The 16,656-nt window shown below is 43.7% G+C and overlaps 1 protein-coding gene across 6 annotated transcripts in view; it reads right to left on the reverse strand.

Moving 5' to 3' along the window:
* The window catches only part of SH3KBP1 (SH3 domain containing kinase binding protein 1), a 318,770-nt gene that overhangs the window by 57,652 nt on the left and 244,462 nt on the right, over window positions 1–16,656 (reverse strand). For all 6 annotated transcript variants that reach the window (XM_090264196.1, XM_090264192.1, XM_090264195.1 and 3 more), the window contains one exon: window positions 5,956–6,063. In XM_090264196.1, the coding sequence (XP_090120322.1) occupies window positions 5,956–6,063 (108 nt within the window). The remainder of the gene's footprint in view (window positions 1–5,955; window positions 6,064–16,656) is intronic.

Genomic DNA, 16,656 nt, shown 5'->3' on the forward strand with positions numbered 1-16,656 from the left:
AAAATGTGAACATCAAAAATTCAACCCAGGAGTTCACAATTCTCAAATAAAAAGACGTGAGCACATCACTTAGTTCATTTCCCCCCAAATGTCCAATTGTGACTGGGTAAAAGAAATGGCACCGTAGGGACCTACAAGTTAAGCAGTGGGCCAACGTTTTCTCTGTGGTGTTTACCAGTGTTAACTAGCTCCCGTAGGTACGTGTGCAGACAGAAACATCTTCAACTCAGGTGAGTATTTTAAGTCATGAGTTTTTATTCTATTTATTCTCTTTATCCCTTCCCCCATGGTAAAATTAAAAAACACTCCAGCTCCAAACTCAGGTGGTGCAGCCTGCTCAGAGGCCCTTACAGCTATGCTGGTGCCTAGAGGGGCCATGTGAACAGCTAGGCAGTAACCAAAATGGGCCCAGGGCTCGCATCTCTCACTGGCCAGACTGTGGCAATTAATTTAAAAAGAGCTAATATGGAAATGTTCCGAACAAAAGCAATGAACCAACATTTTCTGAGAGCATAATGCCTCCCGTGGCCTTCACATAATGCAGGGCACATAGGCCTGTGTTTAGAGTTGTTGGCTTGGCCAGGGAAGCAAACAGAGTCCTTCAAAAGATATAATAACTGGATTTGATTTCTTACCATTATTACCAGGAAGGAAATAGATCTGAATGGTCTGGAGTGAAGACAGCAAGAAGGCAGGTTTTGCTTCCTGCAGAAGGATTTCAGAATTGACCGCCCTTTGGCAAGTCTGGCCAGTCCCAAGTGAAAGAGCTTGTCCTCTGGCTCAGCCCTCCTCCCTGGTAGGAATTTTTTTTGAATACTCCATTTAGCTTTTCCTTAATTGCTCTATTGTTATTTTTAATAATGGAGAGGTATCACACATATTTCATTAAATTTATTCCTACGTATTTGATGTTTTGATGCTTTATTTTGATTCAACACTTGGACTCTTGAACCAGCTTGCCTTCAGAGCTCTGGCACCACGCATGTGGTTTGGTGAAAATAACGAGAGGCGTGTACCCCTAATGGCTGAGCACCTTCTAGGGAGGCTTCACTAGAGGAATACAGTAAGGTTAGAAAACTAATTTTAGCTTGATTTGGGGCCTTGGGAAGTCCTTCTCCAGGCATTCGGCTAAGTTCTCTGGAGGTGTCTATGTGTGAGGCTGGAGAGGGTAACATGAGTGGGTAGTTCCTGACCAGGGCAGCCCTCATGCCTCTAGAAACACATGGAAGCTTCTGCTCCACCTTTTCCTCCCTTTTTCCTGGTGGATTGGCAACACTTTTGAGCTTTGCTGCTGCGATGACAATGTCTGTAGCTGCCCCTCTGCACCCTACAGAGTTCCTAGGACAGGAAATCCCCAGGAGCCACCACAGAATCTTCTCTTGGCAGGGTATCACTCAAGTTTCCTCTCCTTAGCCTCTGGCCTGGTGGCCTATATCCACAGTCTCCCATGTGGCTGGGCCCACCCAGACTGATGGCCTAGTGAGTAGTCACCCAGGCTTTGGTATTCAGCTTCTCCCTAAGATCTTTCTCAGTTCAACCCCTTGGCTCATCCCCTTGCTCCATCTACGCCACCCTGAAACTGATACCTCAACTCCATGACCAGACCTCATGTCTGGATAGAAGGACCTGGGTACCTCTTTCAAAGGGAAGAGAAATCTGACAAGGAACCTGGCTTCCCCGTCCCTCCTCTTCCAAACCAGTACAGGAGAGAGTAACAAGTAGGAGAAGAGGAACAGAAGGAAGGGAAGGTATATCTCATTAACAAAAGACAAAAAGAAAAAAGGATGCCTGAGTGCCATCCATGTACCATGTTTGCTGCTGCTATGGCCTAAATGCTTGTCCAAAATTCATATGCTGAAACCTAATCCTCTATGCAATGGTGTTTGGAGTTGGGGCATTTGGAGGGTGATTAGTTCATTTGGGTGGAGCCCTCACGAACGGGATTGGTGCCCTTATGAAAGAGACTATAGAGAGCTCCCTTAACTCTGACACTGTGTGAGGACACAGTGAGGATAGCTGTCTGAACCAGGAAATGGGCCCTCACCAGGTGTCAAATCTACCATCACCTTGACCTTGGACTTCCCCGCTTGCAGACTATGAGAAATAAAGTTCTGTTGTTCATAAGCCACCGAGTGTATGGTATTCTGTTACAGAAGTCCAAATGGAATAAGACACATGCTACTAGGCCCCATGAAGGAGAAGCTTGGGGCAGGGTTCTTCCTTCAAGGAGATTATAGTTCAGATGGGGTGAGGGCAGTGAATCCCCTCAGGCAAGAGTATAGTGAATGAAGGGCTCAACTGGGAGGGCACAGGCTGCAGGTATCAAAGGAGAAGAGAGAAGAGCACCAGCCAGGCCACTTTAGGGAAGCTCAGTTAGGGCTCTGTTATTGGACGGTACTTGGGTGATATTAATGCCTTCACAATCCCCTAGAAAACTAAAGGTACAGACAAACAATATGTGGGTAAATTTTTTTTGTAATGCTGCTTATTCGAAGCACATATTTGTTTCTTTTTGGAGGACTAAATACAGGGAAATAATTTATTGGGCATCTTAGAAATTAGAAAGAGTAGTGGCTCTCAAAAGGCTGAAAGACATGAGTAGGAACAAAGGAAATTTGGACTGATAACAGTTTTATAAACTGAGTTGTCAGATGGTACAGGTTAAGGTAAGGGCCCTCCTAAGAGCTGGGAAAAGAGTGCAGTCAGAGTCAAATCAGCAAAATTCACCTACGGTAGATTAGCCACTGTGGAAATCAAGGAAGAGACTTCCTTTCCTATAAAGGCTGGAACCTGCAAAACTCCTACTGAGCAATCTAGAACTATCTTAAGAGCTGCAGTGGAGTAGAAGATCTTAAAATTGCCACTCAATTGTGATGGAGAACACGGGATACCTATTTGATTGTACCACAACGTGTCTGGAAATTGACATTGAGCAGGGAGGCTCTGGTCAGCCATGAAAACAGAAAAATGGAGAGTTGCTGAGGCTAAGGGTGTGAGGGCTCTTGCAAGCATCACCTGGGCATAGCTGCATTCAACAGAGAATTCTCTTGGTAAACCTTTTCCTCTGGTGTGTGAGGCAGCCTCAGGCTATACCTGTGAGGCCCTTCACGAGAACTAGATCCTCTTATTTTCATTCCTTGTTTTCCTAGAAATCACCAAATCAATGGTGGTTTCCTGTAGAATCTGGTCTCTCAGGAATCAAGCCCACAGGGAATAAATGCCCAGGGCAGGCAGACCCTCCTCTCGTGTGTAACATTCACTAAAGAAATACCTATGGGAACTTAGCAATGCCCCAGTTTGTGATGAGGCCCAACTCAGAAGACTCCTCCAAGTCAACGCACGTTAACATCCTCTGGTGATTTGAAGTTTCTCTTAAAAGGAATGGGGCCTGAGACTTTCTTAAAACACTGTCTTTCAGAAATATTATATTCAGAAAACTTCTAATTTCTTCAATGACAGTGGGAAGTTGTTTCTGCTGTTCTTTAAAGTCCTTGGTCCCCATTTTCCTTCAGTAATAATGACAGAGCACTGCTTCATTAGAGCTCTTAGAAAAATCTATCTTTCCATTCTCATATTCAATTTTACTGTCAAGGCTCAAAATAAACAGACAGCCATTGAATTTAGGTTCTCTGGTAAATAGCCTACATAATCACTCTAAAATGTGCATCAAGAGATCAATGGATAGTCTCCAGGACTATCTTGAGGAAAAGCCCCAAAGTGTCTGTACCCTGGTGGGAGAAAATTAGCTGAACACTCACTGAAAGGAAGACCATCCCAGACGCAGCAGCCATCATGATGTTGATGCCCAAGAAGAACCAGATTGCCATTTATGAACTCCTTGAAGGCCATGCAGTCTCTCAAACCACCAGGCTATGTGAAAGAACAGTTTTCCTGGAGACATTTCTACTGGTATCTTACCAATGAGGGCATCCAGTATCTCCGGGATTACCTCCACCTGCCCACTGAGATCGCGCCTGCCACTTTGCGCTGCAGCCAGCCTGAGACTAGCAGGCCAAGGCCCAAAGGTCTGGAGGGCAAGTGACCTGCAAGATGCATAGTAGGGAGAGCTGAAAGCTACACCTACAGGTGGAGTACTATACCCTCTGGTGCCGACAAGAAAGCCAGGGCCAAGGCTGGGTCAGCAACCAAATTCTAGTTTAGAGGCAGATTTGGTCGTGGACGTGGTCAACCACCTCAGTAAAGTTGGAGGGATTATTTTGTGTTGAATAAACTTGTAGTCAGAAAATTGGAAATTAAAAAAAAAAAATGAAGAATTCTGAAAGGCCCTGTGGTGGCCAACTGAATCCACACCTCAGCAGAAAGCACACCAACCTTGTGGGAATGCTTCAGAAATGCCTACCGAGTCAAGAGGTCTGCTGTTGAATAAATGCTGTGTGCTGCTGTCTGCCCTAATCACCCCAGATCGTCTTTCTGGGTGAATGACTGCAACCTCAGCCACTGGCAAGATAAGATGACATCTGCAGAAACTGGTGGCAGAATAACGCTTCAGACTATTATTCACATAGTGCCTCTATGTTAATGATTCTGATCATCCCTACACAGTCAACTCACCGAACAACAGCCCCATCACTAACTCAGCAATGCTCTGGGTGTAGTAGTAAAGGCTGGTATAACAACCAATGCCAAGCTGGTTGGCTGGTTTTAGAGGCCAGACAGGACGAAAAAGGATGCACTACTTTGGATTTTCTAAAAGCTCAATGTCACATTATGCAATCACTTCTCAGTTGTAGGTATTACTTTATCTGACAGGTATGGCTATTGTTTCTCTAAAATTGAGTTTTCTGCTTCTTGAGGACAAGATTAAAAGACCTATTAAAGAGAGATATTGGCTGTTTGTCTCAGGTTGGAGAGGTGCCCATGGGGTCCCAGAAAGCATGCATGCCTCAGCGAGCAAGCCAAGATGAGTCCCCTCATCGCTGACAACTTCACTCTTCTAGTGGAAAACTTCCCTTAATACCTTAAATGAAAAGCGGAGCTTCTATAAAGGTATGCCATGGACCCTCTCTTACCCAAGTGGAATTAATGCCCCACTAAAATATGACTGGGAACTAGAAGGCAGAGTGCCATCATGTTGGCAACCACAGGCTTTGCCCATTTGTTGAAAGAATGGTGATGGATCAAGGTCAAATTCATGGTCTAGTAACAGAGCCCTCACGGGCACGAAGAGGGCCTAGGCCAAGAAAGGCAGGAAGAAGTCAGGTAAAAGCCTGAGCAAAGAGCCATGAGGTGCAGAACAGGATGGGTAACACCAAATTGTTGTCCCTTTATAATGTTAAGTGCTTCGAACTTGTCAACACTTCTTCTTACGTGATCAGCAGTGAAACAATACACCTGAAGTGAGGCAAACAAAGATGGACTGGCTCATTTAAACAATGGCATCATATAATGGGTCCCCAAATAGTGAGAGAAAGCACAGATCAGAGGTACATATATACACATAAAGAGATGTGTGTATGCATGTCTATACATGTGCATACACTCATGCAATATAAGATTAGCAAGACTCACTCTGCATCCTCAGCTTTACACTGTGTCTTTTAGCCACTTCCACAATACTGGCTACTTCACCACCCCCAAGGCAGTCCATTTACCAAATGGAGCACCCAAGGGTTCTTGCCATTTATTTGGGTGTTTAAAATTGCGAGTACTATACCCAATGCTTTACACACATTCCCATTTATTCATGCAACAACCTTCAATAAGGATCACTGATGCCAGCTGATAGATGAGGAGACTGAGGCTTGTTGAAATTAACAAACTTGTTCACAGCCACATGGGCAGCCAAGGACTCAGAACCTGGGTGCATCAAACTAAGATGCTAGCGTAATTTAATGATACACCAAATTTCCCCCACCTCACATCCTAAGCCCCGTCAGGGAAGCCACAATTCTGCCAGTATGTGCAGCCCTGAGACCAAAAGCCATGAAGACTTACATTCCCCTCCTTTTCAAAGTCCGGTGGAAGCAGCTTCACGAAGTTATCAGGGAACACTCCTCGTCTGCCGTTGAGCTCTCCTTCCCACCAGCCTACGTCGATGCAGTCCTAAAAAAAACAGGAGAGCAGAGAGTGAAAAATGGGGTAAGCATGCTCCAGAGAGGTCTGACATCCTTTTTAGAAAGAAGAGAGGCCCTTTCCTTGACTCCGCTATCCATGCGACAATGGTTACTAAGACCAAGTCAGCGCAAACCCCAAAGTCAGATGGGAGAACAAAAGCCTAAGTGTGCTAGAGCTTCTGGCTGGGATTCAAAACCCACTGCTGCTTTCCAATGCCCTGAATCAAAAAGATCTTTTTTTTTTTTTTCCCTTAAGTATTGGAAGATATGTATTTTCTTCATTTTAATTTTACTGAAATAAAAATATTTCATTAACTGCAAATGTTCTTTAGAAAATATCACATGCAGAAATGTCCTCTTTGATTAAAGAGGGCTTTCCGACAGGCAGCCAAGCATAAGAAAAATCATACTTTCTGCAAGCTCATTAATGCACCAACTGGCCTTCACCTTCTCCTTTTGATGTTGATGGGACACAGATGTCCTCATGAAAAGCCCTTCCCTCATTTTACAGAACTCAATATTTGTTTACTAAATGAGTAAATCTATTTATTTATTTTTCCTTCCAGACCAAACCTGCTTCCCTTTGAATAATCCCTATTCTGTTCATTCACTCGTGAAACATTTACTGAGTGCTGACTCTGTACCAGGTGTTAGGGCAGTGGTTCTCAACCTGTGGGTCGCGACCCCTTTGGGGGTCAAATGACCCTTTCACAGGGGTCGCCTAAGACCATCGGAAAGCACATATATAATTACATATTGTTTTTGTGATTAATTGCTATGCTTTATATGCAATTTGTAACAATGAAAATACATCCTGCCTATCAGATATTTACATTACGATTCATAACAGTAGCAAAATTACAGTTATGAAGTAGCAACAAAAATAACTTTATGGTTGGGGGTCACCACAACATGAGGAACCTGTATTAAAGGGTCGCGGCATTAGGAAGGTTGAGAACCACCGTGCTAGGGAGAGAGCAAGAGCTGGCCTTTGTCAAGCTTCCATCCTGACCCTCACAGCCTCATGGTTCTCCTATGTCACAAAACCACTTCTATTTTTCCCCACACCCAATTGGTTGGAAATCTGATTTGTTCTACTATTATAACCTATCTCGCCTTTGTCCTCTGGGTCCAATTCCACATCTACTGCTCCAATCCAAGGGTCACCTGGCCTGCTGTAAACCTCCTCACCTGGGCATTTCTTCCTGCCAAGTGTACGTACAACATACACACCACTGTAATGTGTGCATCTTTTGGCTCAGTGGATTGAGCGTCGGCCTGCGAGCTAAGTGTCGCTGGTTCGATCTTCCAGTCAGGGCACATCAGAGAAGGAAAACTCTGACTCCAAAAAACCTCCGCTGCCTTGCGGCATACCTCTTCAGGGGAAAGGCTAAGGGAGTAAACCCCGACAGAAAATCCGGAGCCGGAGTCCCTAAGGCGGTTTGACGTTGTAGTCAACACCGGCAACTCCTGCGGCGCACCTGAAGCCAAGCTGTATTGACTCCGTCTTTCCCTTGGACCTTTCAGCTGCGAAGAGAGGGGGGGTCTGCTGCATGGGCAACAGCAGACCCTCCATATCACCCTGCCCAGGCTCTGTAGCTTCAGCTTCACTGGAGAGGACACTCCAGCGTCATCGCAAGATGTCGATTCAACACGGGAGGAGACAGATACCGTGTCACTCCCGAGTCGGACTGCACAGCCATTCTCGGCGGTGCAGATAGACTCTTAAGAAGCTACACCATCGTCTCTCGAGATGGACGGCTGCCGATATATCAATGACTTTCAGCTAAAGCTCAAAATGAGTGAAGGCTTTCAAAAAATATATCTAAAGCAGGAAATGCTAAAAAATGTGAGGACACCATGCTCAGGGTGCATGGAAAGACCTGCTTGGGGTCCTCCACATCACCATGGGGTTGGGGCAGAAGCCAGGAAGGCTCATGCAACAGATGTGCAGCGGGCCTAGGACTTGGCTCTTGGGCCCTGGAGGCCATGGCTTATGTACCTCACTTGTGCCTTTCTAGAGCATATATATCCAGCTAGGTGAGGAACACATTTGACTTTTCACCATTATACCCCAGCCCAACGCACAATTGGCCCTTCATTACAGACTCTGTATTCTAGTCCCAACAAACACCACAAAGCAGACACTTGAGCAATCAAGTTCAGATTTACCCACAACAATACAAGGTTCAAAAGACTTCCAACATGAGCGCATGCTTGTCTTCCTTGGAAAACGACAATGAGAAGTTCCAGGTACGTATTCTGGTCCTAATCATGTCACACCCCCTAAACAATCTAGCATCAGTCCCCAGAGAAGGGATTCAGGAACAGGGGTGGTGGTGACAGGATGTGATGATGGCCTCTGAGGTTCTTCCAACCTCAAGATGTCATATCATGAGAAAAGTTTATGGGGCTGGAACTTGTTTACTACTAATTAATTGTTAGAAGTCGTTTTCAGCTACAAGGATCTGCTTCTGAGGAAATGTCGGGCATATTTTTTTTTCTCCTCTTTCTGTGGATAAGTCTTTCTCATCTTGAAAATACACTTGAAACACACCTTTAGGAAGGCAATTGTGATGAATGCTTTATCTTTTCTCTAACAGTCACAACTGTGTTAATTTGCCCTTCATGATATTCAATTCAACAGATCTATTAAATGTAAAATATAGGTAAGTCCATCTTTAGGCACCAAACATTAAACATGATCCCTAACCCCAGAGAGCTTAGAAGTTTACATGAAAGACAGACATGCAATATTATATAAGGTTCTTTTTGGTAACAGGTATCAACCAACAGTTCTGGTACCAAAGATGAGAAAATCATTAATAGTTTTTCAAATAATCATAACTCTTTTCATGTGTTAAGGGTTTGCTTACGCAAGGACTGGACTTCCCTTCACATTCCTTTCCAATCATTTGATACAGAATTATGTCCACAAAGGGCGCCCAAATATTGTTTAGCTCTATAATTCTTTTAAAACGTGATTTGATGTGGGGTAGTGAACACTCAGTGCAATATACAGATGATGTATCATAGAATAGTACACTGGAAGCTTATATAAATTGAAACCCAATAATTTAATTTTTTTAAAGACTGTCTTTCATACCTTCTAAATGGTGCAAATCTATACTTCACTTTAGCCTTACACAACAGTAACCCAAGAACCACTGTAAGGAAGCCTTTTGCTTCATATGTGAGAAAAAAGAATGAACATTGTAATAAGCAAAAGCATAACCGGAATAACTTTAGAACTGATGTATGCCTATAGGGGAAAACAGTGCATACGACATTATAATTATTATATTTCCCATCAGTGGTGAATGGCTTAAATGGCTCATCTATGCTTTGCTTCTTAAGGAAAACACTCACAGTGCTAATTATTGTGTAAGTCAAGGTAAGAGAGGGAAACAAGATAGAACACAATCTAATTGTTCTGATTAGTATAAGAACAAACACAAGGCTCATGGACGAGATAAGCACATTCAAAGACATAAACTGCCAATGTGACTCAGAATATTAAGGAAAAAAAAGTGCAAACAGGGGCCTGCAGTACAGAAAAGAGCCACAGGGCCAAGGCACCCACAGCAGGATGGAGACTCGCAGAGGACCAAGGCATTTTATTTTTACTAGCAAACAAAGCTAATTTAAGGGAAACAGAAACCATCTTGGCAGCAAAATGAGAAGTGAAAATAAGTCCTCCTCAACAAACCAGATAAAACAACTAGCCTTTGATCGCAGAGATGAAGAGAGAATTATTAGTATGAGGGCTGTGCTTCCCGAAATGTAAAAGAACAGCAAATTCAATTTATTTACTGAGAATGTGAAATACGCAGGATAAAAGAGGAATTCAGGGGAAAAAAAGAAAAGCATCATATCCTCATGGCACGTCAAAGCTCAGAGCCTAGTGGGAGACGCACACACAGTGAACTGATACGGCACAGAAGACCCAGCAAGAGTGATAGGCTGCATCTCAAAACAAATGGGACCCAGCGAAGCTGGGCAGCCTGGAAAGGGAATGAGGGGCAACAGCTGAGGCAAGGAGAAAGGTCAAGGGCAAGTTCACCAAGTGAGAAGAAAGGGAAGACAAGAGAGTGGGAAGCGTGTCACAGAAGACCATATTCAAGAACAGGTGCCTAGAGCAGTGATTTTCAATCTTTTTCATCTGATGGCACACAAAAATTACTAAAAATCTGAAGTACACCAAAAATATATATTTTTGTCAATTTGACAAAAAATAGGTATAAGTTTGATTCATTTGTACTGGACAGATATTGTTGTGCTGGTTGTTGTCATTTTTAACATGACGATCTAAGGGAAAAGAAGTCCGTGCCCCTGACTAAATAGTCAGCTATTGAATGTTTTAAAAATTCTTGCAGCAGGCTGGCTGAAAATCACTGGCTTAGAGTAAAGGTAGTGCTTGGCTCCTGGAAGGTCCCCAACCAATACCTATTGAACAGTGATATGTGGGGTGAGCTAGGATGGCACCCATGTGTGACAGGGGCAGAACTGAGGGGCAGGTGGTTAATGATTTGTGAGGCCAGCACATCATCAGGGTTGAAGCAGATGTCCCCAAGGAGGATGGCTGGAGGTGGGTGAAGGCAGGACAATGAGGCAATAGCTGACCACTGAGGAGAGAGGCAGTGTGGCTAAAATACCAGAAGATTTCAGGGTGACAATAAAATGTATTCCCAAACCCGGGACACTGTAAATAACAGAACCAGAGGCATAACCTAAGACAATGGCTACCCGAGCGGATTCCAAGGTCCCACCACCGATGAGGAAAAGGCAGTGCAGGCAGGTGAAAGAGGCGGAAGTTCGCAGTGCGAAAGAGTAAAAGATCAGCATGTAGATGAAAGCGTCCAGAAGAGCAATGACATAGAAACAAGCTTTCTTGACACAAAAGCAGAGGAAAGAAGCCCCGGACCCTCATCAAGAGTTGAGAGTATGGGAAGAATTATATTTCTGACACAGAATGTTCATTCTTCTATGATCAAGTCTTCAAAAGCGCCAAAATGTTTCTTGATGCCTCATTACCAGGCAGATTTTAGAGTAAAATATGATATTTTCCCTTGTAAGATATACAAATGATGCTTATTTGTTTTTTTAAGAGTGAATGCACAGAGCCCTGGGTGTGCTGCACACCAACCTCTATGCTCCATACTATCTTGGATATCTTAGAGCGAGGGGGAAGAGAGCAAATTTGGGCCATCTGATATTTACTTGGTCTAGTTAGTGATAAAAACTCTGGGTCTCAGTTTCTTCATACACATGAAAATCTTTGCAAGGTGTAAAGAGTGACAGGATTGCTGGTGATGGTTACTGTCATTATTGTGATTCTGTGGATTGATCCCAAAGACCTTGAGAGATAATGTGGCTTGAAAGGCTTCTTAATTAAGCTCACATGCATTTGTCATGTGACTCAGCACCATCCTTGGGTGAATCCCCTGGAAGCAGTTCACACACTTAGAGGAGGACCGAGGGGAGGGATGCCAAGGCCTCAGGGTGAGTCTAAGGAAGGAGGTCTTGCCCAGACCTCAATGCCATGCCTCAGTTGGCTTGATCTTGCCACAGCAGTGCTGGGAAACATGGCTGAAGTGTTCTGCCACTCCACACAGATATCTTGACAGGGACCAGATAAAAGCTACTCCCTGACATACAACCTGTCAGCAGGAAGTCACCAGGGAGCCCTGGTGTATCTGCTGCTAGTCTGGACACTTCAAATTTTTAGAAGAGACAAACTTGCCACCTGGCTTATGAGTTGGTTAAAAGAATGAGCCACAAGCTCATCACAGGCTCCATTTTGTCAAGAGTAGAAAAACAACGTATTAGCACTGGCCGCTGTGGCTCAATTGGTTGGAGCAACATCCCAAACACCAAAAGGTTGTGGGTTCAATTCCCAGTCAGGGCACATACCCAGGTTGTGGGTTCGATCTCTGGTTGAGGTGCATACAAGAGGCAATTGATTAATGTTTCTTTCTCTCACTCTCTCTCTCTCTCTCTCTCTCTCGTGTGTGTGTGTGTGTGTGTGCATTTCTCCTTCCCCCTCTTTTCCTCTCCCCCCTCCCCACCTCTAAAATCAATGTTCTTGGGTGAGGATTTTTAAAAAAACATATTAGAGGAGTGTTTCTCAAACCTGGCTGCACATTTAGAATCACTTGGGAATTTTTAAAAATTTTAATGCATGGGCTATACCCCACACTAATTAAATCAATTTATGGGGGGAAGATCCTTCTAAAGTGCAGATTGAGAATCAATGATTTGAGACACTACTTCTCAAATTTTAATGTGAACGCTATATACCTGGGGACCTTGTCAAAATGCCAATTTGGATTCAATAGGTTTGGGGCAGATCTGAGATTCACCATTTCTAACAGGCTCCTGGGTGGTGTCAATGCTGCTGGACCACAGACCACACTTTGGGTAGTATGGGTCACAAAAATTGTAAGCTCTTTGAAAACAAGGATCGTATCTTTACACCTCTGTAATCATCAAATACCTAGCACAGGGCCTGACAAATATAGATTCTGACTAAATGTTGGCTGAATGGATAAATTGATGGATGGCCCAATCTTCCCCCAGACTATTAACCTACAACTCTCAATTTCCAACACTAGAAGTGAGGTCAAATAGGAGGAAGAAGCATACATATATTAACTACACAAAAATGCTTCATCTACATAATGAGGCTTATCTGTTGGTCTGTACTGAATTTATTACTTGTTGATAATTGTGGTAACAATTTAAAAGTATCTCCAAAAGGCAGCCTAGGTTTCCTGAGACATCATTGTAAGGGCCCTATTTGAGTTCAGACAAGAGTACATACTGTGTTTTTCACTCCACGAGATGCACTTCTTTCCCCAAAAAGTGGGAGGAAATGTCTGTGCATCTTATGGAGCAAATATTGCGTCACAGACCGTTATATGTATTACCTGACCCATCAGCGGTGATGACAGCTGTTAGAAGAGGAAGTGGTGGGCTCACGCGAAACCCCTGGGGATGCTTAAAGGTCCACTTTACCGCTGAATCTCAGGGCATCTGGTCAGTTGCTGTCTGCCTCTGCCCATCACCCGGGACCTGGGAGAGTGCAGACAGGCACCTGACACTCCCAGCTACAACCACTGACCTGTCGAATCAGCTGAGGCTAATAACGGGTACGAGGCACAGTGCCAATTGCCTATTGTCTTTGACACTGGGTGGGGTCTGTGTCAGTAGAACCACCTCCAATCACCAATCACTATGTCTTAAGCTCTGCCAATCACGAGAGGCAGATGGGTGAAGCTGAAGTAACATGTTCTCGGCTGGCTACTGGCTCCGTTACATGCTACAGCTGTCTCGTCTACCTCCGTACTGTTTCCAGTGCTGAACAGTTTTCTGTGTGAGGAGGCCAGCAGTAACTGGGTGAGCAGCCATGAATGCTGAAGTTTGTAGTGTATAAAGGGAGTTATGGTGGGGTCACTATTCTAGTAGTAACACAGGCACTGAGGGGATTAAGGGGTCTCACTAACCGTAACAGGCACTGGGGGTCATCCGCCAGCACCTGTAACAAGGATAGTGACACTCCCAGTGACTGTTACAACTAGTGATACCTCTTAACTCCCTCAATGCCTTTTATTAAAGGTTCCCATAAATTCTGACACTAGCGATGGTGAGTTCTTGGGGTTCCCAGAAAACTAAGAGTATTTGAAATTTAAAGGCTCTCCTCATTTGTTAATGACAGCGATGATGGTTCTTAATACCGCTGTTGACTGCTGTTCACTTTAGTGGTTGAAATATTGTTATATTTTATTAAATATTTTAGTACACCATTTGGTTCAGAATATTTTTTTCTTGTTTTCCTCCTCTAAACCTAGGTGCGTCTTATGGTCAGGTGCGTCTGATAGTGTGAAAACTATGGTAGCTTAGGAATGGACCTATCAAACCAAAAAATGAAAAGATGAAAATGGGTTTGCTAGCTGGTTCAAATGAAAAAGAAAAGGACTCTGCTTAGTTGCTTCTCCTGGTGGTCAGCTGTCCCCACACTTCCTAGTACCAATTTCCCAGAAGTTATCCACTGTGCTGTTTTCCATGAGTTTCTCTGATGACTGAGATATAATTTGTGGAGAAGGTGAGCGTAATTTTGGTGTGGCTGTTAAGTGAGCCTCGGAGTGTCCTGAGGGGGTGTCACACCCTAGCACCCCACCAGCAATACGGAAAGCACTGTTTAATATTTACTAACGAACGCCTTCTGCGCAGAGCTTCCGGGGGGGGGGGTTGTTGAGAGAAAGCTCCATGGAAGCCAGAGCCCAGGAGCACTCAGCTCTGCCTCTGTTAACACCTCCCCAAGAGATGCAATTATTCTGCTTGGCTGGGATTTCTGCTCAGAATTTCCAACATCCCCATAAGTCAGTTACTAAAGCAGGCTCATCAAGACAGTTTATAAGGTCACAGGGTAAAAAAGAAAACTACGGTCTACCTCAGTGTCAGCAGAAATGCCTGGCAGCCCACAGTTAATGAGGGAAGCCAAGGAGACAGTCCCAGGGACAAACCCACTCAAGAATATATTCCAGTCCAAAAGTCAACATCCTGGGATCATAGGGCTTAGGCAGCCATTAACTCTTGTGATATTGGGAAGCTATGGCCTCAAAGAGTTCACGTACTTGTTTTAAAAAAACACTGATATTTTATTGGGCAATAACATATAAGTTTTGGCAAACTAGCTTCCAATTTTTTCATTTTACATATTGTAAAACTGATAACAAAAAATTGGGTAACACATACAAAAATCAGTAATCAAGCTTTCTTTAGAAACATGTAATGATGCCCAAAAACTACACGGATGGGCCCTGACTTTCGATGGTTCGGCTTCATTTTCTACTTTACAATAGTGTTAAAGTGATACGCACTCAGTAGGAAATGCACTTGAAAATTTGACCTTTTCCCAGGCTAGTGATATGCAGTATGATACTCTCGTGATGCTGAGCAGCAGCAGTGAGCTGCAGCTCCTGGTCAGCCATGTGATCACAGAGCGAACAACTGATATTCTGTAGGGTGTTCATTGTGTTAGATGATTTTGCCCAACTGTAGGCTAATGTAAGTGTTCCGAGCACAGTTAAGGTAGGCTAAGCTAAGCTATAATGGTCTATATGTTAGGTGTATTAAGTGTATTACAATATTTTCAACTTATGATGGGTTTATCAGGACTTAAACTCATCATAAGTCAAGAAGCATTAGTATTCTGAAATGCCCTCATGTCTTTTATAAGCTACCTATACTATACCTCACATTTTCCTGCTTCTTCATACTTCTAATAATTTGTGAGTGTACACTCTTAACAATTGTAGATGCTATATTGTTGACAGACTGCATTTTGTCATCCTCCTTCTACGAGTGTGGAGTTTTGTTATGGTAGCCAAGTTGCCTACAGATCAGCTTCACTTGTCAAGGCTTGGTTTTTAGGCTTTGTTAGGGTCGGTCTAGTGGAGTACTTTTCCTGTGGCTTCCCTTCCTTGGTTCTCAGTTGGATACCAGGTGTGTTCAGCAAGGTTTTTCTATTCTGCTTAGCCAGAACTCCAATCTCTCCCATTACTGGTGACCTCTGAGACATCCACTCAGGTCACAGCCCACCGCACCCCCACTCCCTGCACCTATTTTCTGCCAGGCCTGGTGGAGTCTTACCCTATTGATATACAGCTTAGTATTTGGCCAAAGACTCAAAGGACCCCTATAAATAGCCTTCTGGAGCTCCTTCTGTGTCCAGCTCACTCCTCTGAAGTTCCCTGCCCTGAAAATTCCAGCCACCTTGGCAGTCCTGAATTATAATTTGTTTCCTCTATCCAATGTGTCTTCTGTTCTCTGTCTGGGCTACTGCCCGGTGCTAGAAATTAAAAGGTACCCCCAGGCAAAAAAACTAGGGTTGATGTGGAACTCACTTTATGCTTCTCTTCCCTCAAGGATCACATCCCTGTGCTGTGTATCGTCCAATGCCTAAAACAACTGCTTCATGTATTTTGTCCAGTTTTAAAGCTGTCCATGGCAGGCAGGTAAAGTCTAATAACCTTTATCCTATCATGGCCACAACTGGAAGTTATAGTCTCACTTAAAAATGGTTTCTTTAATTAGAATAAATTTATTTTATTCTAGATATAATAAAGCTTGAGGCTCTATCTTTAAAAGTCTGAGCTATTTCAAGATCTAATTCCCAAAAGAAGTCCTAGAGAAAGCATTTCTGAAATGAAGATACATACACAGGTTTTTAATTATCCTGGAGTTCCCTTTGCTAGTCATATGTACCTTCCTCTAACAAGGAAGGGGAACTATTCCCTAAGGAAAGCAGAGTCATTGTTAAACATCTTTATATGGAAAAGTTAAATACATGCAGTAAGTCAGTGCCACCCATCCTTTTTAGATAATGGCACACATATAAAATGATAGTATTTTGATGACATACTGCTGGACACCAAACATTGTTAGAGGCTATCAGCCCAGAGGGGGATTCCAACCACCCAAGGCCCTTCCCGTCCACCCTGGAGAGCTGAGGAGATCATTATCCTACAGTCCTATAACCCACTCCTAGCGCATGGTCAGGAAATGCTACAGAAATAAC

The sequence above is a fragment of the Furipterus horrens genome, unplaced genomic scaffold, assembly GCF_987537825.1.
Source record: "Furipterus horrens unplaced genomic scaffold, mFurHor1.1.pri manual_scaffold_17, whole genome shotgun sequence".
NCBI lineage: Eukaryota > Metazoa > Chordata > Mammalia > Chiroptera > Furipteridae > Furipterus > Furipterus horrens.